This window comes from Thalassophryne amazonica, chromosome 4, assembly GCF_902500255.1.
Source record: "Thalassophryne amazonica chromosome 4, fThaAma1.1, whole genome shotgun sequence".
Classification (NCBI taxonomy): Eukaryota; Metazoa; Chordata; class Actinopteri; order Batrachoidiformes; family Batrachoididae; genus Thalassophryne; species Thalassophryne amazonica.
In genome coordinates, this window is record NC_047106.1 from 71,568,557 (window position 1) to 71,586,387 (window position 17,831).

A 17,831-nucleotide genomic window follows, 5' to 3' on the forward strand; every position below is an offset into this window, starting at 1 on the left:
TTCTAAATGTTTTAATACATTTATTAACTCATTTATTTCTCGCTGTATTTTTGTCATCTGGCAGGGGTTGGGGGGAGAGCTGCAGCACCTCCAGCACCCCCACTTCGCTTGCCTATGGTTCACACTGCATGAAAAGAAAAGTGATGATCTAGTTTTCTTGTAAAATCTTGTAATCTATGGTTTTCTTGTTTGTTTGTTTTTTTTGCATTCCACTCTTTAATTGTGCAGATCCCTCACACAGTGCAATTTTTCCTTCTCACTCCCTTTTTTGCAATACACAGTATATCACACAATAGGTTACACTCAGATGAGATTAAAATACCACAGAAAAATTAGGCAACAATGTGTTCGTCTAGTGAGAACAACACATTGCTGCTTAACTTTGTGGAAATAACTGTGCTAACAACAAATAACAATGATCACCAGTGCTGTGTAACATAGGGATGTTGCACAATGCTGGTGATCATTGTAGTAGTGAAAAATGACAGGGTGGAGCCTGTCAGCAATCACAAGTGCAGTACCACTGCGCCATGGGTCCACAAAGGTCTGAAAACTTTCCACATGTTGAACTTCAACCAGAAAAATGAAACTGGAACTCGAACTACAGTTGTAGTGTTGGCCAGTGGAAAACTACGCATTTGGGTTGGGGTACCAAAAAACAAACAAAGAAACAAAAACAAACCAAAAGAAAAAGGAAAAAAAAACAAACAGGTACTGTGGTGGGGGAAAGAGCCCATTCACAGATTGAGTGAATAACCACAGAGTTGATGAGGATCACTAAAAAGAAGGTTGAAAAATCTGAGGAGGAGACAAAATTATTTAAACTTTTGGGAGTGAGTCAGACTTCATAACACCAATACATTCTCTTGTAAAATGCTTAGATAAGCCAAATTCCAGAACTTTGGACTGACCTTTAACCTGGCCAGTAGTCCTCAGGTGATCTATGCCGGTCAGGTATACAGTTGTTCGGGTAAACAATAGCCATCAGGGGACAAATACATAATCACTCCAAATTACAGATACTGGTGGCAAATTTAGGGAGCTATGACCCAAAAGTGAAAAGGAATTGGCAAATGGTTCAGTAACTATGTCGCACATTCCCAGAACATCTCTAATTAAAACAAAAACAAACAAAAAAGTTCAAACAAGCCATCGTTTTTGTATGTTTGTGCTCAGACTTTTGAAGCAGACATTTCAGGGCTGATATGAACTCTTCTGTGTCAGCAGCCACACTTTGATGTATGAGTATAAAGCTGTTCTAACGGGGGAATATTTAGTTGTTCACTCGTTCCCTCATTATGCAGCTTAGTGTCATGTTCTGAGCTGACTACATCACACCAGTAGGCGGTTTGATGTGGATTCAGTAAAGACACACTGAACTTGACATTTCAGTCGCATTAGCATCGTGCAGAATTCTGACTGTTCACTTGTTTTCTCAAATCTTAAATATAATTCACTGTGGTGCCTGTTCGCAGTGTCATAGATCTGATGATGCTGGTTATGTGTCACAGTATAATGGTGCACAATTCATCCTCCACTTTAGGTTACAAACCCTTACAGGCTGTCAGTGAAATATCCTCAGTGTTGTGCAGTTGGTATCCACACCTGGTGAACACATCACTGATTACTGCATGAAACAATAACAACAATATGCATTCAGAGAATTCATAATCCCACCTCCAGATAACTCCTCATATGTGTTGGTGTACATTGCAAACATCTGTGTGATGTCACATATATAAAATTTGAATATTCAACTTTATACAACCCCTGGCAAAAATTATGGAATCACCGGCCTCAGAGGATGTTCATTCAGTTGTTTAATTTTGTAGAAAAAAAACAGATCACAGACATGACACAAAACTAAAGTCATTTCAAATGGCAACTTTCTGGCTTTAAGAAACACTATAAGAAATCAAGAAAAAAAGATTGTGGCAGTCAGTAACGGTTACTTTTTTAGACCAAGCAGAGGAAAAAAATATGGAATCACTCAATTCTGAGGAAAAAATTATGGAATCACCCTGTAAATTTTCATCCCCCAAATTAACACCTGCATCAAATCAGATCTGCTCATTGACATTGACCCTATGTGTCTTTTTGCAAGGAATGTTTTTGCAGTTTTTGCTCCATGGCAAGATGCATTATCATCTTGAAAAATGATTTCATCATCCCCAAACATCCTTTCAATTGTCCAAAATATCAACATAAACTTGTGCATTTATTGATGATGTAATGACAGCCATCTCCCCAGTGCCTTTACCTGACATGCAGCCCCATATCATCAATGACTGTGGAAATTTACATGTTCTCTTCAGGCAGTCATCTTTATAAATCTCATTGGAACGGCACCAAACAAAAGTTCCAGCATCATCACCTTGCCCAATGCAGATTCGAGATTCATCACTGAATATGACTTTCATCCAGTCATCCACAGTCCACAATTGCTTTTCCTTAGCCCATTGTAACCTTGTTTTTTTCTGTTTAGGTGTTAATGATGCCTTTCGTTTAGCTTTTCTGTATGTAAATCCCATTTCCTTTAGGCGGTTTCTTACAGTTCAGTCACAGACGTTGACTCCAGTTTCCTCCCATTCGTTCCTCATTTGTTTTGTTGTACATTTTTCGATTTTTGAGACATATTGCTTTAAGTTTTCTGTCTTGACGCTTTGATGTCTTCCTTGGTCTACCAGTATGTTTGCCTTTAACAACCTTCCCATGTTGTTTGTATTTGGTCCAGAGTTTAGACACAGCTGACTATGAACAACCAACATCTTTTGCAACATTGCGTGATGATTTACTCTCTTTTAAGAGTTTGATAATCCTCTCCTTTGTTTCAATTGACATCTCTCGTGTTGGAGCCATGATTCATGTCAGTCCACTTGGTGCAACAACTCTCCAAGGTGTGTTCACTCCTTTTTAGATGCAGACTAACGAGCAGATCTGATATGATGCAGGTGTTAGTTTTGGGGATGAAAATTTACAGGGTGATTCCATAATTTATTCCTCAGAATTGAGTGATTCCATATTTTTTTCCTCTGCTTGGTCTAAAAAAGTAACCGTTACTGACCGCCACAATCTTTTTTTTCTTGATTTCTTATAGTGTTTCTTAAAGCCAGAAAGTTGCCATTTGAAATGACTTTAGTTTTGTGTCATGTCTGTGATCTGCTTTTTTTCTACAAAATTAAACAACTGAATGAACATCCTCCGAGGCCGGTGATTCCATAATTTTTGCCAGGGGTTGTATAACGGCTGAGTGGATTGCTGTCATTTGACTGGCGCTTTGTGTGTCACGTGACATGGATTATTCATCCCATTTGTGTTATGTTACATTTACAGTGCAGTTTGGTTCCTTTAGGGTGCAAATTTGGTTCCATACATTTGGTACCATTGCACTCTGCACCCCCCCCCCACACACACACACACACATGCGCACATGCACACAACACACTTGCAGGCACAGGCACATACACATACACACACAGCACGCATGCACGTGCACACACAACACACAAAACAAATCCACTGCACTGTAAGCCATGTGGACACATGAAGAGCTGTTAGGAGGAAGCTAGAATGAAAAGCTGGACTAATTTCTGACATGATTTTTTTCGCTGCACTGAGGAGGTACACAGTCTTTTTTGGGGGGGGAAGTACATGAAGTTGGTGCTCGGCATCGCGGACAACATTATCAGAATTATTTTTGGACTCGTATTTAAAGTTCGTGTTGGATTGTTGATGTCAGACATGATTTTTTGCTGGAGTGAGGAAGTACACAAACTCTTTTTCTTTTTTCTGGAAGTACACAAAGTCAGTGCAGTGACACACCAAAATGTAAGTCCCTTTTCTGTTGTTTATAAATTAATAAATTATCAAATGACAAAGATCTATTTTAGCCATTATATAAAACAAATAATAAATGTTTTTATATTTTTTTCAATGGAACGAATATTTAATTTGTTGAAAGTTGGAATGTACCATTTAATGAGGGGAAGCAGAGTTGAATGGTACGTTCCAGCTTTCACCTCATGAAATATCCGTACCATTAAACTCATAAACATTCATTATTTGTATACTATTTTATGATTTATATGCATATCCTTCGAGCCCACGTACTGATTACTAAGGAAAATGTAGTTTTTGGATCGTATTTTGTCACAAAAGTGACATCATCAAGATGTCACGTACAAGTCAGCATACGACGATCTGTTTGCTGATTCATGTGCACTTCTGATTGTCCTTTTAGCTCTTTTTGTTTTAAAGTTATTATGGAGAATGTGTGTGTTGGTGGTGGGGGGGGGGGGGTAATCACTTACTGTCACATTTGGTGACATCACCATGACACCACACATCAATTAGCAGATGGTATTCTGCTTTTTACAAATCAATTTATGATGATCTGTTTCCTGGTTTATTTGCACTTGAGCTCATCCTTCCAACTCGTTTTGAAGTTACTGCATAAAATTTGACATTTTTTTTAAATCATTTAATGTTACATGACATCATCATCATGATACAACATGATACTTCATTGAAAAGATGCAACAGTTTTATCATTGTGCACAATGTTATATAAAAACAGGGAGCCATGTTTCTGAGGACAGCTTAAAAGCTTAACTATTTGTGAGGTATTTTTCTTAGTTCTTCTCTATGGGCCCCTTCACACATAGTACGAATAAGTACAAATCAGGGCGAATCACAGTGGAAGAGCTCCTATGAGCGAACCACGAAAACATCGAGCCGACGGGCAGGCATGCACGATCCCGCTGCAACGGTATCGTGCATGCGACGGTGTCGTGCGAGCAGGAACACAGTGTGAGCAGCTGAGTCATGGTGCACCACGCCGCTGATGTGGAGAACAATAAAATAAAAACCAGCCTGTATAATTTGTGAATATCACTGGGTTGATATACATATTAAATACAACCCCAGTTCCAATGAAGTTAGGACGTTGTGTAAAATGTAAATAAAAACAGAATACGATTTGCCAATCCTCTTCAACCTATATTCAATTGAATACACCACAAAACCAAAATATTTAATGTTCACACTGATAGACTTTTTTGTTTTTGTGCAAATATTTGCTCATTTTGAAATGGATGCCTGCAACACATTTCAAAAAAAAATTGGGACAGTGCAACAAAAGACTGGGAAAGTTGATGAATGTTCAAAGAACACTTAATTGGAAACACGTGAGTGTCGTGAATGGGTATAAAAGGAGCATCCCCAAAAGGCTCAGCCGTTCACAAGCAAAGATGGGGCGAGGATCACCACTTTGAGAACAAATGCGTGAAAAATAGTCCAACAGTTTAAGAACAATGTTTCTCAACGTTCAATTGCGAGGAATTTAGGGATTCCATCATCTACAGTCCATAATACGAGGTCTGCGAGAAAAGTATCTCCTTTAACAGTGGAATGTCCGGATAAACTGCTGATCCCGAGCTCTTCTGAAACTTCTCTGTTCTCTCACGATATCCTGGGTCAACAGAGGCTTAAATTTGGAGGTTTTCCGCTCGAAACAGGCTGACGACGGCGCCTCAGAGCGCTGCGTGATGTCCCGCTCCGTGGGAAGTCCTAAAAGTGACAGTAAGACTCCATAATCTCTCATCAGCCGTTAAAATTTTCATCGAAAACCAGCTGAATTTCTCGAATGGTGTCCACTTCGATCTGCCTCACAGGTTCTGAAAAAATTTTGATAAAGCAAAGCGTCAGTCTCTCAGGAAGAAGTCAGACAAAGGAATTCCGACGAGGGGGGTGGACCACTCCTCACTCAAATGGCGAATGACGTAACTGACAGGTGTGAAAAAACTTACGCATGCGCACGAGGGTTCAAGGTTGGCTGATGTAATCGCACGTGATTCAAATCCATATCGTTTTTGAAAAAAAATAAAAAGGTACGTTATTTTTCTCGCAGACCTCGTATAATCAGAAGATTCAGAGAATCTGACGAACTTCCTACACGTAAACGGCAAGGCCGAAAACCAACATTGAATGCCTGTAACCTTCGATCCCTCAGGCAACACTGCATTAAAAACCAACATCATTGTGTAAAGGATCTTACTGAGTGGGCTCAGGAACACTTCAGAAAACCACTGTCAGTTAACACAGTTTGTCGCTACATCTACAAGTGCAAGTTACAACTCTACCATGCAAAGCGAAAGCCATACATCAACAACATCCAGAAACACCGCCGCCTTCTCTAGGCCCAAGCTCATTTGAAATGGACAGACGCAAAGTGGAAAAGTGTGCTGTGGTCTGATGAGTCCACATTTCAAATTGTTTTTGAAAATCATGGACATCATGTCCTCCGGTCAAAAGAGGAAAAAGACCATCCAGATTGTTACCAGTGCAAAGTTCAAAAGCCAGCATCTGTGATGGTATGGGGGTGTGTTAGTGCCCATGGCATGGACAATTTACACATCCGTGATGGCAAAATCAATGCTGAAAGGTACATCCAGTTTTTGGAGCAACACATGCTGCCATCCAAGCAACGTCTTTTTCAGGGACATCCCTGCTTATTTCAGCAAGACAATGCCAAGCCAAATTCTTCACGTGTGACAACAGCGTGGCTTTGTAGTAAAAGAGTGCAGGTACTAGACTGGCCTGCCTGCAGTCCAGACCTGTCATCCATTGAAAATGTGTGGCGCATTATGAAGTGCAAAATAAGACAACAGAGACCCTGGACTGTTGAACAACTGAAGTCATACATCAAGCAAGAATGGGAAAGAATTCCACCTACAAAGCTTCAGCTTGGGACTCCGGCAAGGGCGGTCGCATCTCCTTCTCTCTCCTCTATCTCTGCTCCAACCTTCAAGTCCCCTACTTCACCAGACTGTGAATTCTTTAAACTATATTGGATTAACCATGGAATTGATCAGCTGGTCTCTGAGTGCTATTGACAAAATTTTTTCAACATGGAAATCAGGGCCGGGGGACCCTGTGTGCCCAGATGGAACCTACCCTGCGGGCTATGTTCTTGATGCCTGGGAGACATGGCATGCCACATGCTATGTGCCATTGTCTGTGGAGGACATCGAGGATTTATATATATTTGGTTTTATTGTAGGAGGGCTGGTACTTATTGGTTTATGTGCTGCCCTGATCTAACGGAGAATTGGCAAGATGGCTGCCACCAGAACCACGAACCCTCACCTGTCCATCATGATTAATAAGTTGTCAAGGTGATACATTCTCAGACTCTGTTAACCCTTGAACTCAGACGCAAATTGGATAACATCTCGGAGTAAATGCACACCTTGCAAAGGAAGACGTCGGAGACCAGGGAATACTCATAATTGGATCTGGTTGTTCATGTGAGCTGCAAAGGTGTTTTTCACTGCTCACCCATAAACATGGCAGGCTTATCAGCCTCTGAAGGACAAAATGCCCCGTTGTTTTCCTCCAGAATAATTTCTACAGCCTTGGTGAACTATTCGGTTGCTGTAGCTCCCCGTTCCCCCCCAAGCTGGCGGCGGCATGACCACATGTTGTTGTGGCTCCCCCACACTCATATAGCCTCAATTCGGAAAACGGACTGTTTCAAAGTTTAGCGCACATAAACAATGTCAAATGTATATGTGTTGTCTTTAATTCTGATGTGTGCCATTATTACGGTAAACAAGTAATAATTGTGGATTAATGGCTGTATCTTGTCTGTGTTAATTGGAGTGTGGACGTAATCTTGTTGTTGCTGCACTCGTGTAATGACAATGACAATAAATCTCATCCATCCATTCAACAATTAGTGTCCTCAGTTCCCAAATGCTTATTGAGTGTTGTTAGAAGGAAAGGTGATGTAACACAGTGGTAAACATACCACTGTCCCAGCTTTGTTTGAAACATGTTGCAGGCATCCATTTCAAAATGAGCAAATATTTGCACAAAAACAATAAAGTTTATCAGTTTGAACATTAAATATCTTGTCTTTGTGGTATATTCAATTGAATATAGGTTGAAGAGCATTTGCAGATCATTGTATCCTGTTTGTATTTACATTTTACACAACGTACCAACTTCATTGGATTTGGGGTTGTAAAAGGGGATGCAATACAGAACCCCACGGTTAAATAACCCTGGTTAAAAAACTAAATGCCACTCAAGGGATTTGAACCTGCAAGGTCTGATTACCAGACGGAAACTTTACCACTGCTCTACAATCACTGTCTTATAACAGGAGCGTGAAATAGCTAAAATTAAGAAGCAGATAAATGTATTTTTTAAAAAAGAGAAAAAAGGCAGTGATAACTGACCAAACAGCGTTTGTTACAGTGTATTTCTGCTGATCTGTGACTGAAAGTGGCATATTTGTTGCAGTGTTGGCTTGTCATATGGTCCTGCAGCACACCACTCACAGGGCACACGTGTCCTATCAGACAGACGTGACATTCAGATTGCATGCAGTGTGTCCACGTGAACTGACAGTAAGCTTCCAGCTGGAACAGCCTGTCAATGTGCATGCTCTCCAGCCCATCGCAAAAGCGATATATTTTTTTATGAATTTCCACGTGACAACACCAGGCACAGACATGAAATGTTGTAAGTTCATGTCCTTCTAAACGTAGTAGGTGTTCTGCAGCTGGGACGTCCAGGGGCACAGATCACAACAGCAGCCACTGTGAGCAGACACACCTCCTTGTCCGTCCAGCACCCACACCAGTGTGTCTCTGTCTTATGTGGTCAGGCATCTCCCCATGCTGTGTGCTCTCAGACCTCGCTGTCTGGCCCCCATGTGATCAGATCTGCACATACATATCAGCATTTTATGCGGGAGGGCAACACACGCGCAAAACACATGCATCACATGTATGTTGCTTTCACGCCACACTCGTGGCCTTAGGCAAATTTCACATCCACATTTTCGTGCTAATAATGAGAATGGCCACACATTTTCTAAGTGCCAAGCGACCGGTGTTAGATGTTCATGCGTGTCACCTGGAATTTGTCTGACACCTGCCGCGAGAAGAATTGATGGGCTCGCACAGCACACACTCTTGTCTTTCAGCCGCTGGTGTGTGCATATACTTGCAGCAACAGGTGTACAAGGCGTTGGAGGCAGCTACGATTTTACACATATTGCATACGATTACTGCTTCATGTGCAATTTGACCACATTCGTACTATGTGTGAAGGGGCCCTATAAAACACACAAATTATTCATGTTTACCAGAAAAACCAGGTAACTCTCTGCACATTACTAGTTCATCTCTCGCTGTCTATCTTTTCTCCTTGTTAAAGATAAAACAACATCTGAACTTTTGTCAGTAAGTGCCGTTGCAGTGCATGATCACCACACTCACAGGCAGCAGTGACATAATTTTCCGCTGGCAACTCATTAAAAACAAAAGAATGTCTGGTTTACAGTCTGCCACTTACAGGCAACATGTGAATGCAGCATTAGTGTTTAACTTGACAGATCATCCAACTCATGTAAAGAAGTCGTGATGCAGCTGAAAACTGTCTGAATAAGAGAATTAAAATACTCACTGACATTTTGTGTCACTCAGCTGTTTTCCTTCTGTCTTTCTTAGGCGATCTAGTTTGGTCATTACAACTAAACTCTACTGGGGAGGAAAGTAAGTAAACAATCCCAACATCACATTGCAGATGTCTGAGGACCAACTGTTAATAGTTAATGTGGATGTTTTCAGCACTGTTGAAGCCAAGCAGAGGGAAATACAAAATGTTTTTAAAAAGAAAAAAAATCTACCACAAAACACCTTTATTCAGTCATTTTTAAAATACATTATTAGAAAACCTCAACACCTTCCAGACATCGGCAAGGATGTTGTGAGGGTGAAAAACATGATTTATACTGAAAAGGTCTCTAAATAACAAAAAAATGCTTTAGTTTATGTCGCCAATTGATTCTGTTAAGTCTGTTACTGTAAATTGCAACTTAATACTCAGTTATCAATAATGTGGTCATGTTTGAGCATGTAATTAAATTAATGATGTCTAAAGATTAATTCTGTTTTTGTTTGTTTACTGGTTTTTAGATTGTTTTGTGTGATGGTTTTGATCATTCCTTTTCTTCCACTTTTTAAATTGTCTTTATTATACACTTTCATTGAGACCGAAGGGGGTTTTCTTAAAGCTTAGAACTTCCAGGTGCAGTCACAACGGATTACTTCCGCTAGTTATTATGACAGCATAGGAAACATTTCTATGACACCTGACTCTGCTAGAGCTTTTTGTACCATCTTCCAGTGTTGATAGCATTACATGGCGGTGGTTGAATGTGCTTGCTGCGTATTACAAAGCTAATAATATTGGCAGTAGTATTTTGAAAAGTATTTTGCCGTGGGCCCTAGAGTAAGCCATTCTGAGTCATTCAAAGAAAATCAAAACACAATTAAGGTCTGAAATCAAAGGACAGTTGCACTCTGTAGGTATATTTCAAATGCAATAAGAGCGAGTCTCCCAACATGCACAATGTTTATCTTAGTAGTTTCATCATTGTGCCACAGCAACCCGTAGAATAATCAATCTTGTGCTGAGAAAAAGTGAAAATTAACATTTAAATTGTAACAAAGACAGACATCAGGGACTGTGCAGCTGGTTCTGGTTGATAAGGTTAGGTTAGTTAGTAGTTAGTTCTTTCCTCAGCCATTCATTCCTGTGAAGAATATTCAACTCTCCAGCCCTCAAATCCATTATTAGCAGCCGACTACTCACTGACCTGTTTATATAACAGGCGATTATGACGCCACGTTGTTTTTCACCCGGGAATAAAAAGTGCATGTAAACTACATGCAGTCTGGATATGTCCACATTACTAAAGGAACTGACCTCAATCAGATTTATTTATTTATTTATTTGCAGAGCAGGTAGATCAGTGGGATACGCATAGGTTTGATTCCTTGTTGTCACACTACCTGTCTGTGGTTTTGGACATCTGCGTTGTTCCACTCCACCCAGCTGTCATTGGGGACCAGCCTTGGCTGGGGTATTAATCTGTGAAATCTTCCCATCCAGGGGGAGCTGTAGACTCTCATCTTCTTCTTCGCGCTGTGGTATCTGGTGATAACTACTGGCACCAGTAGACATCAGGACCAACATAGGACTTAGATCCCCAAAGTTCATACTTAGGTTTGAACTGATCTGCATCCAGTCTGACACTTCTGACAAGAGTCATGTTACAAGACATTACACAGTTCCAGTTCAGATGAGGGAAATAAAAGACTCGTGTTCACACAACAAATGGAAACATCAGATCTGTGTCACATGCAGAAAAACAAACAAACAAATAAAGAAATCTGAGACCATTGTCTGGATCAGGAGAAAGTTACTACCACAGGTGGAGGAGATAAATATGTCTTGGGGTCATAATCACAGGTGGGGATAAGATAGAACGTGAGACTCCCCAAATTCTTGTCAATAGACAGACTGGGGCTGCGGCTGAGGTCCTCCAGACACTGTACTGCACTGTAGTGAGGTCCTTTAGTGATTGACCCTCCTATCCTCCACTGTGGTCATGAGCTTTAGATAATGCCCGAAAGAAAAAGGTCACTTATACAACTTGTGGAAATGAGTACCACTGGGTAGCTGGGCTTACATTCAGGGACAGTGTGAGAAGCTCAACTAGCCTGAAGGACTTGGAGTAGAGAAACTGCTTATTTGCATCAAAAGGAGCCAACTGAGGTGGCTCAGGCATCTGGTGGGGGTGCCTCCCCCTATGCCGTGTTTCATACATTTTACTCTTTTGTACCTTTGGCTAGTTTTAAACATTATTGTTCTCCTAGTCTTTATGATTTTTATTTTTTATTTTACTGGAGTTGTGAAGAACTCTGTAGTTCTTGTGGTGAAAGTGGACAAATAAATATTTACTGCGTTCCTCATTTTCTTTGTTCCCTCAGAGCAGAGACGGAGCGGGGACTGTCAAGGAAACACATTATAGAAGGTACACACACACACACACACACACACACACACACACACACACACACACACACACACACACCATGTCATTTTCAGTTGCTGTTGAAAAGCAAATAAAATAAAGGTGAACAAATCTCAGACATTATTGCAATACAAAACAGATTTTTCACTTCATGCTGCTTTGTTCTATTTGTTGAATGCAATCACTTCCTTTTGTGTTTGTACTTAACAGGTCTGAAGGGCTCGTTACAAAGGATGCAGCTGGAATACGTTGATGTTGTGTTTGCCAACCGACCAGACAGCAACACACCAATGGAGGGTGAGTCAGCGATGACATCAACTCATGACTCACATCAAGAGTGACTGATCAGACACATAGGCAGCCACGTCCGGCCCCTGGATGGCAGTTTATAGTCTGTGGTATTAATCAGCTACAGTCATCATCCATGAAATACGGGCCGTATGGTCAGTGCACAGCACGTGTACTGACCAAAACAAAAGTTATCAAAGCTACAATATGTCTGTCTGTAGGTATTATTATATAATTTCTTAGGGTGTGCTAGTCATACGGTTTGAATTTGATATCAAATATTTTACAAGATCCACATTTCTTTTTGCTTGACTGGAAGACTGTCAGAAACTGGAGCATTACTGTGGTTACATCTAAAAACAACAACTACGGTACTCAAATTGCAGCATCCACTGAGGTGTTTGTGGTGCTAAATTTCTCAAAGAGCTAAAGTTTATTTGTTTTGTTTTTTTGATGAGGGGGGGTGTATATATTCATCTGAGGCAAAGAATAGGTAAGATGGCAGTGGCGTAGCTTCTAGCACATGCTACAGTAACAGTTGGGTAGTTTGTCCTAACTGACATCAAGCTGAGATTGATTCATTGTTGCAGTTAAATTATACACTAATGAACAGATGGACATGAACACTATATTCCATTTCTACTAATAAACATCCCTAAATCCGACACACTGTAGCTGTAAAGCAGATGAGCTACAGCAGCAGAAGACCAGAGTGGGTGCCACTCCTGTCAGCTAACATCGAGAAACTGAGGCAACTGTGGGCTTAGGCTCACCAAAGTCAGCGAAAAGAAGGATGGAAAAAGGAGTCTGTTTCTGCTGTGACATTCAGATTTTAAGGTCAGGAAAAAACTATGGCTCCATCCTGCCCCGTGTCAGCGGTTCTGGCTGATGACAGTGTAATGGGATTACTGTCATGCCAATATGGATGGGGTCCAACTCTGCTTTAGCATGGTTTTGCAGAATGAATTAGCCTACACAGAAAGCTGACATATTGTAGCCACTTTGAAATAGATGTGTTTTTTGTAAAGTGCAAAGGGCTTGTCGATATTAAATTTGGTGATTCGGTAGCTCGAGTATTTGCAAGACCAATTAGAGATAGAATGTCAGAAAGTAGCAACATATTAAATGCACAGAACACCCTTGTCTGGGATTCAGTACAGTGAATTTTTATGCCCCGCTGGCCGAAGGCCCAAAGGGGGATTATGTTGTGGCAATTTCTGTCCGTCTGTCTATCCTAAAAAGGCTATAAGCGTTCTGAAATCAACTACTCTTCACATTTGTAGGAGGAATTTCATGAAACTTGGTACAAGTCCTTGTTATAGGTTGGTGATATGCATATTTTAATATAATTTTAGTTGGGATCATTTTACCAGAGTTAAATGTGTTAAAAATACATGGATGACACAAGAAAATGAAAACACTTATTTCCATTATTGCCCATTTCAAAATAAAATGACAAAATAGAAGTAATAACAAAATAAAATAATAATAATAATAATAATAATAATAATAATAATAATAATAATAATAATAATAATAATAATAATAATAATAATAATAACGTTCACCACAGCAGATTCAGCCAGATCCCAATCAGTATTTGGCACAAGATTTACGCCGGATGCTCTTGCTGATGCATCTCCAGTTTTAACTGAAAAAACACACAGCCTTTGGGGTTCCAAAGAGGTCTCCCATCCAAGCACCAACCAGGTACCGTACTACTTTGCTTCTGAGATCTGATGGGATCAAGCTGACACAGAGCAGACTGGCTCATAATAATAATAATAATAATAATAATAATAATAATAATAGTAATAGTAATAATAGTGTGTATATGATAACAAGAACCTAAATAAATGGTAAATGGACTGCATTTTTATAGCGCTTTTCCATCTGTATCAGACACTCAAAGTCATTTACAATAATGCCTCACATTCACCCCGATGTCAGGGTGCTGCCATACAAGGCGCTCACTACACACCGGGAGCAATAGGGGATTAAAGACCTTGCCCAAGGGCCCTTAGTGATTTTCCAGTCAGGCTGGGATTTGAACCAAGGATGTTCTGGTCACAAGCCCAACACCTTAACCACTAGACCATCACCTCCCCTAACAATTTATAAATACACTGGCAGTAAATTAACATTCAAAAATTACATAATTAACAGGAAATAAAATGACTGAATTCTTCTTAGTGAGGAAAGTAAGTATTTGAACACCCTGCGGTTTTGCAAGTTCTCCCACTTAGAAATCATGCAGGGGTCTGAAATTTTCATTTTAGGTGCATATCCACTGTGAGAGATATAATCTAAAAAAAAAAGAAAAAAAAGAAAAAAAAGAAAATCCGGAAATCACAATTTTTTTTAATCATTTGTTTGTATGTTACTGCTGCAAATAAGTATTTGAACACCTGTGAAAATCAATGTTAATATTTGGTACAGTAGACTTTGTTTGCAATTACAGAGGTCAAATGTTTCCTGTCATTTTTCACCAGGTTTGCACACACTGCAGCAGGGATTTTGGTCCACTCCTCCATACAGATCTTCTCCAAATCTTTCAGGTTTGGAGTTTCAGCTCCCTCCAAAGATTTTCTATTGAGTTCAGGTCTGGAGACTGGCCAGGCCACTCCAGGACCTTGAAATGCTTCTTACGGAGCCCCTCCTTAGTTGCCCTGGCTGTGTGTTTGTGGTCATTGTCATGCTGGAAGAAGCAGACATGACCCATCTTCAGTGCTCTTACTTAGGGAAGGAGGTTGTTTGCCAAAATCTTGCAATACATGACCCCATCCATCCTCCCTTCAATACGGTGCAGTCGTCCTGTCCCCTTTGCAGAAGAGCACCCCAGAGTATGATGTTTCCACCACCATGCTTTACGGTTGGGATGGTTTTCTTTGGGTTGTTCTCATCCTCTAAACATGGTAAGTGGAGTTGATTCCAAAAAGCTCTATTTTGGTCTCATCTGACCACACGACCTTCTCCCATGCCTCCTCTGGATCATCCAGATGGTCACTGGTGAACTTCAAATGGGCCTGGACATGTGCTGGCTTGTGCAGGGGGACCTTGCTGCCCTGCAGGATTTTAAACCATGACAGCATCATGTGTTACTAATGTAATCTTTGTGACTGTGGTCCCAGCTCTCTCTGTGTAGTTCTGAGCTTTCTCAGAATCATCCTTACCCCACAAAGTGAGATCTTGCATGGAATCCCAGACCGAGGAAGATTGACAGTCATCTTGTGTTTCTTCCACTTTCTAATAAATAATCATAACAGTTGTTGTTTTCTACCAAGCTGCTTGCCTGTTGTCCTGTAGTCCATCCCATCCTTGTGCATGTCTACAGTTTTATCCCTGGTGTCCTTAGGCAGCTCATTGGTCTTGGCTATGGTGGACAGGTTGGAGTGTGATTTGTGAACAGGTGTCTTTTATACAGGGAACAAGTTCAATCAGGTGCAATTAATACAGGTAAAGAGTGCAGAATAAGAGGGCTTCTTAAAGAAAAATTAACAGGTCTGTGAGAGCCAGAATTCTTGCTGGTTGGTAGGTGTTCAAATACTTATTTGCAGCAGTAACATATACTGTAAATAAATTATTAAAAAAATCATACATTCTGATTTCCGGATTTTTTTTTTTTTTTTATTATGTCTCTCACAGTCGACATGCACCTAAGATGAAAATTTCAGACCCCTCCGTGATTTCTAAGTGGGAGAACTTGCAAAACCGCAGGGTGAACAAATATTTATTTTCCTCAATGTGTATATATATATATATATATATATATATATATATATATATATATATATATATATATATATATATATATATATGAGGTCTGTTAGAAAAGTATCAGACCTTTTTATTTTTTGCAAAAACCTGATGGATTTGAATCACATGTGCTTGCATGAGCCAACCTTGAACCTTCATACGCATGCGTGAACTTTTTCACACCTGTCGATTGCATCATTTCCTGGTAAGCAGCCTTTGTGTGGGACGTGTGCAGTGTGCTCGGTGGATTTTCATTTCAAGGAAGGACTGGAGCAGCGCTGCATCAAATTTTGCCAGAAACTAGGCGACAGCCAGGTGGAAACCATTCGGAAGATTTAGACAGCTTTTGGTGACGATGCTATGGGCATCACACAGATTAAGGAGCGGTACAACCGGTTTAAAGACATCCGCACAACGGTGGAGAGCGAGCCACACAATGGTGGAGAGCGAGCCACGCTCTGGTCAGCCATCGACATGCTGAAATGACCAGATCATTTCCAAAGTGAACGCTGTGGTGATGTGGGACCGTCGTGTGACTATCTGAAAATTGTGGAAGAGGTGGACATCAGCACTTTTTCAGTACATTCCACCGTGGCAGAAGATTTGGCCATAAAAAGAGTGGCGGTGAAATTCGTGCCGAAGCTGCTGATGGCGGCGCAAAAGTGCTTCCGCGTTGAAGTCTCACAGGACATGCTGTGATATGCCCACCTCTTCCACAATTTCTCGGATAGTCACACGACTGAAAAGTCACAGAAAGCCATCTCAATCATCTGAATGGTTTCCACCTGGCTGTCGCCCAGTTTCTGGCAAAATTTGATGCGGCGCTGCTCCAGTCGTTCTGTCTTTTTCCTTGAAATGAAAATCCACCGAGCGCACTACACACGTCCCACACAAAGGCTGCTTATCAGGAAATGACGCAATCGACAGGCGTGAAAAAGTTCAAGGTTTGCTCATGCAAACACACGTGATTCAAATCCATCAGGTTTTTGCAAAAAATAAAAAGGTCTGATACTTTTCTAACAGACCTCGTATATATGATAATGGTGTGGAGTTTTATTTATTATATTGTTGCACTGGAGAAGTTTTTCCCCTGCATTACAACTACAGTACAACTGAATCCAAATCTTCTTTGCTTGCATGTAATACTGTATTTGCTTTTTCATTTGTCATTATGAATTACTTCTCTGTGCTCGTGCTCTACATAATTAATTCTAATTTTTCTCTCAATATCTTCATATTTAGTGTTGACTAGTAGTCAGTAAACAAGTTGTTCAATCTTGTGTTTGCTCCCACTTTTTATGTTTTAAAAAGGGTGTACAGTATTTCAAAAGGTATCAGATTACTTTCATTATCTGTATTGTACTGGACAAGAAATAGTGGTATCAGTAAACTGTTGCTTGTCTCCTTAACACTGAAAAATCATTGAATTTCATATCTGCTACTGCTGCGGGTGGAATTCTGCTATCATGGCCAGTTTGACTGTTTTCCTACCATCAACAGCTTCAGTCTGTGGGACTCTAGTTGCGAGTGACAGGTTAATAGGTAGCCTAGTTGTTAAAGGTAAGAATGCATCTAACCACTGCAGACAGCTTGGAAAAACAAAGACAAGCTTCCAACTCACAAAGAATGCCCTAACCACCAACTATGGCACGGACAAGTAAATTACCCAATAACACGATGTGAGGTGGCGTCAACTCCTCAAGCTTATTGAAACAGGTCTACATACTGGCAGTCCAACTCCTTGTTCCCCTGAGATACCTGCTCTACAGGCTTTAATGAAATTTTAGTGAACTTTGATGCACAACATCAATCCAAAAAGCAACTTGTTGGTCCCTCGTTGGTCCTTTCCCTGGCATTTTATTGTAGTATCTACTTGCAGATTGAGATGAGTAAC

General features: G+C 40.5%; 1 protein-coding gene across 2 annotated transcripts in view; it reads left to right on the top strand.

Annotated features, from left to right (window-relative positions):
• kcnab1a (potassium voltage-gated channel, shaker-related subfamily, beta member 1 a) overlaps positions 1-17,831 on the top strand; it is a 385,002-nt gene that overhangs the window by 344,199 nt on the left and 22,972 nt on the right. For both annotated transcript variants that reach the window (XM_034168097.1, XM_034168098.1), the window contains exons 6-8: positions 9,522-9,566; positions 11,850-11,893; positions 12,104-12,190. In XM_034168097.1, the coding sequence (XP_034023988.1) occupies positions 9,522-9,566; positions 11,850-11,893; positions 12,104-12,190 (176 nt within the window). The remainder of the gene's footprint in view (positions 1-9,521; positions 9,567-11,849; positions 11,894-12,103; positions 12,191-17,831) is intronic.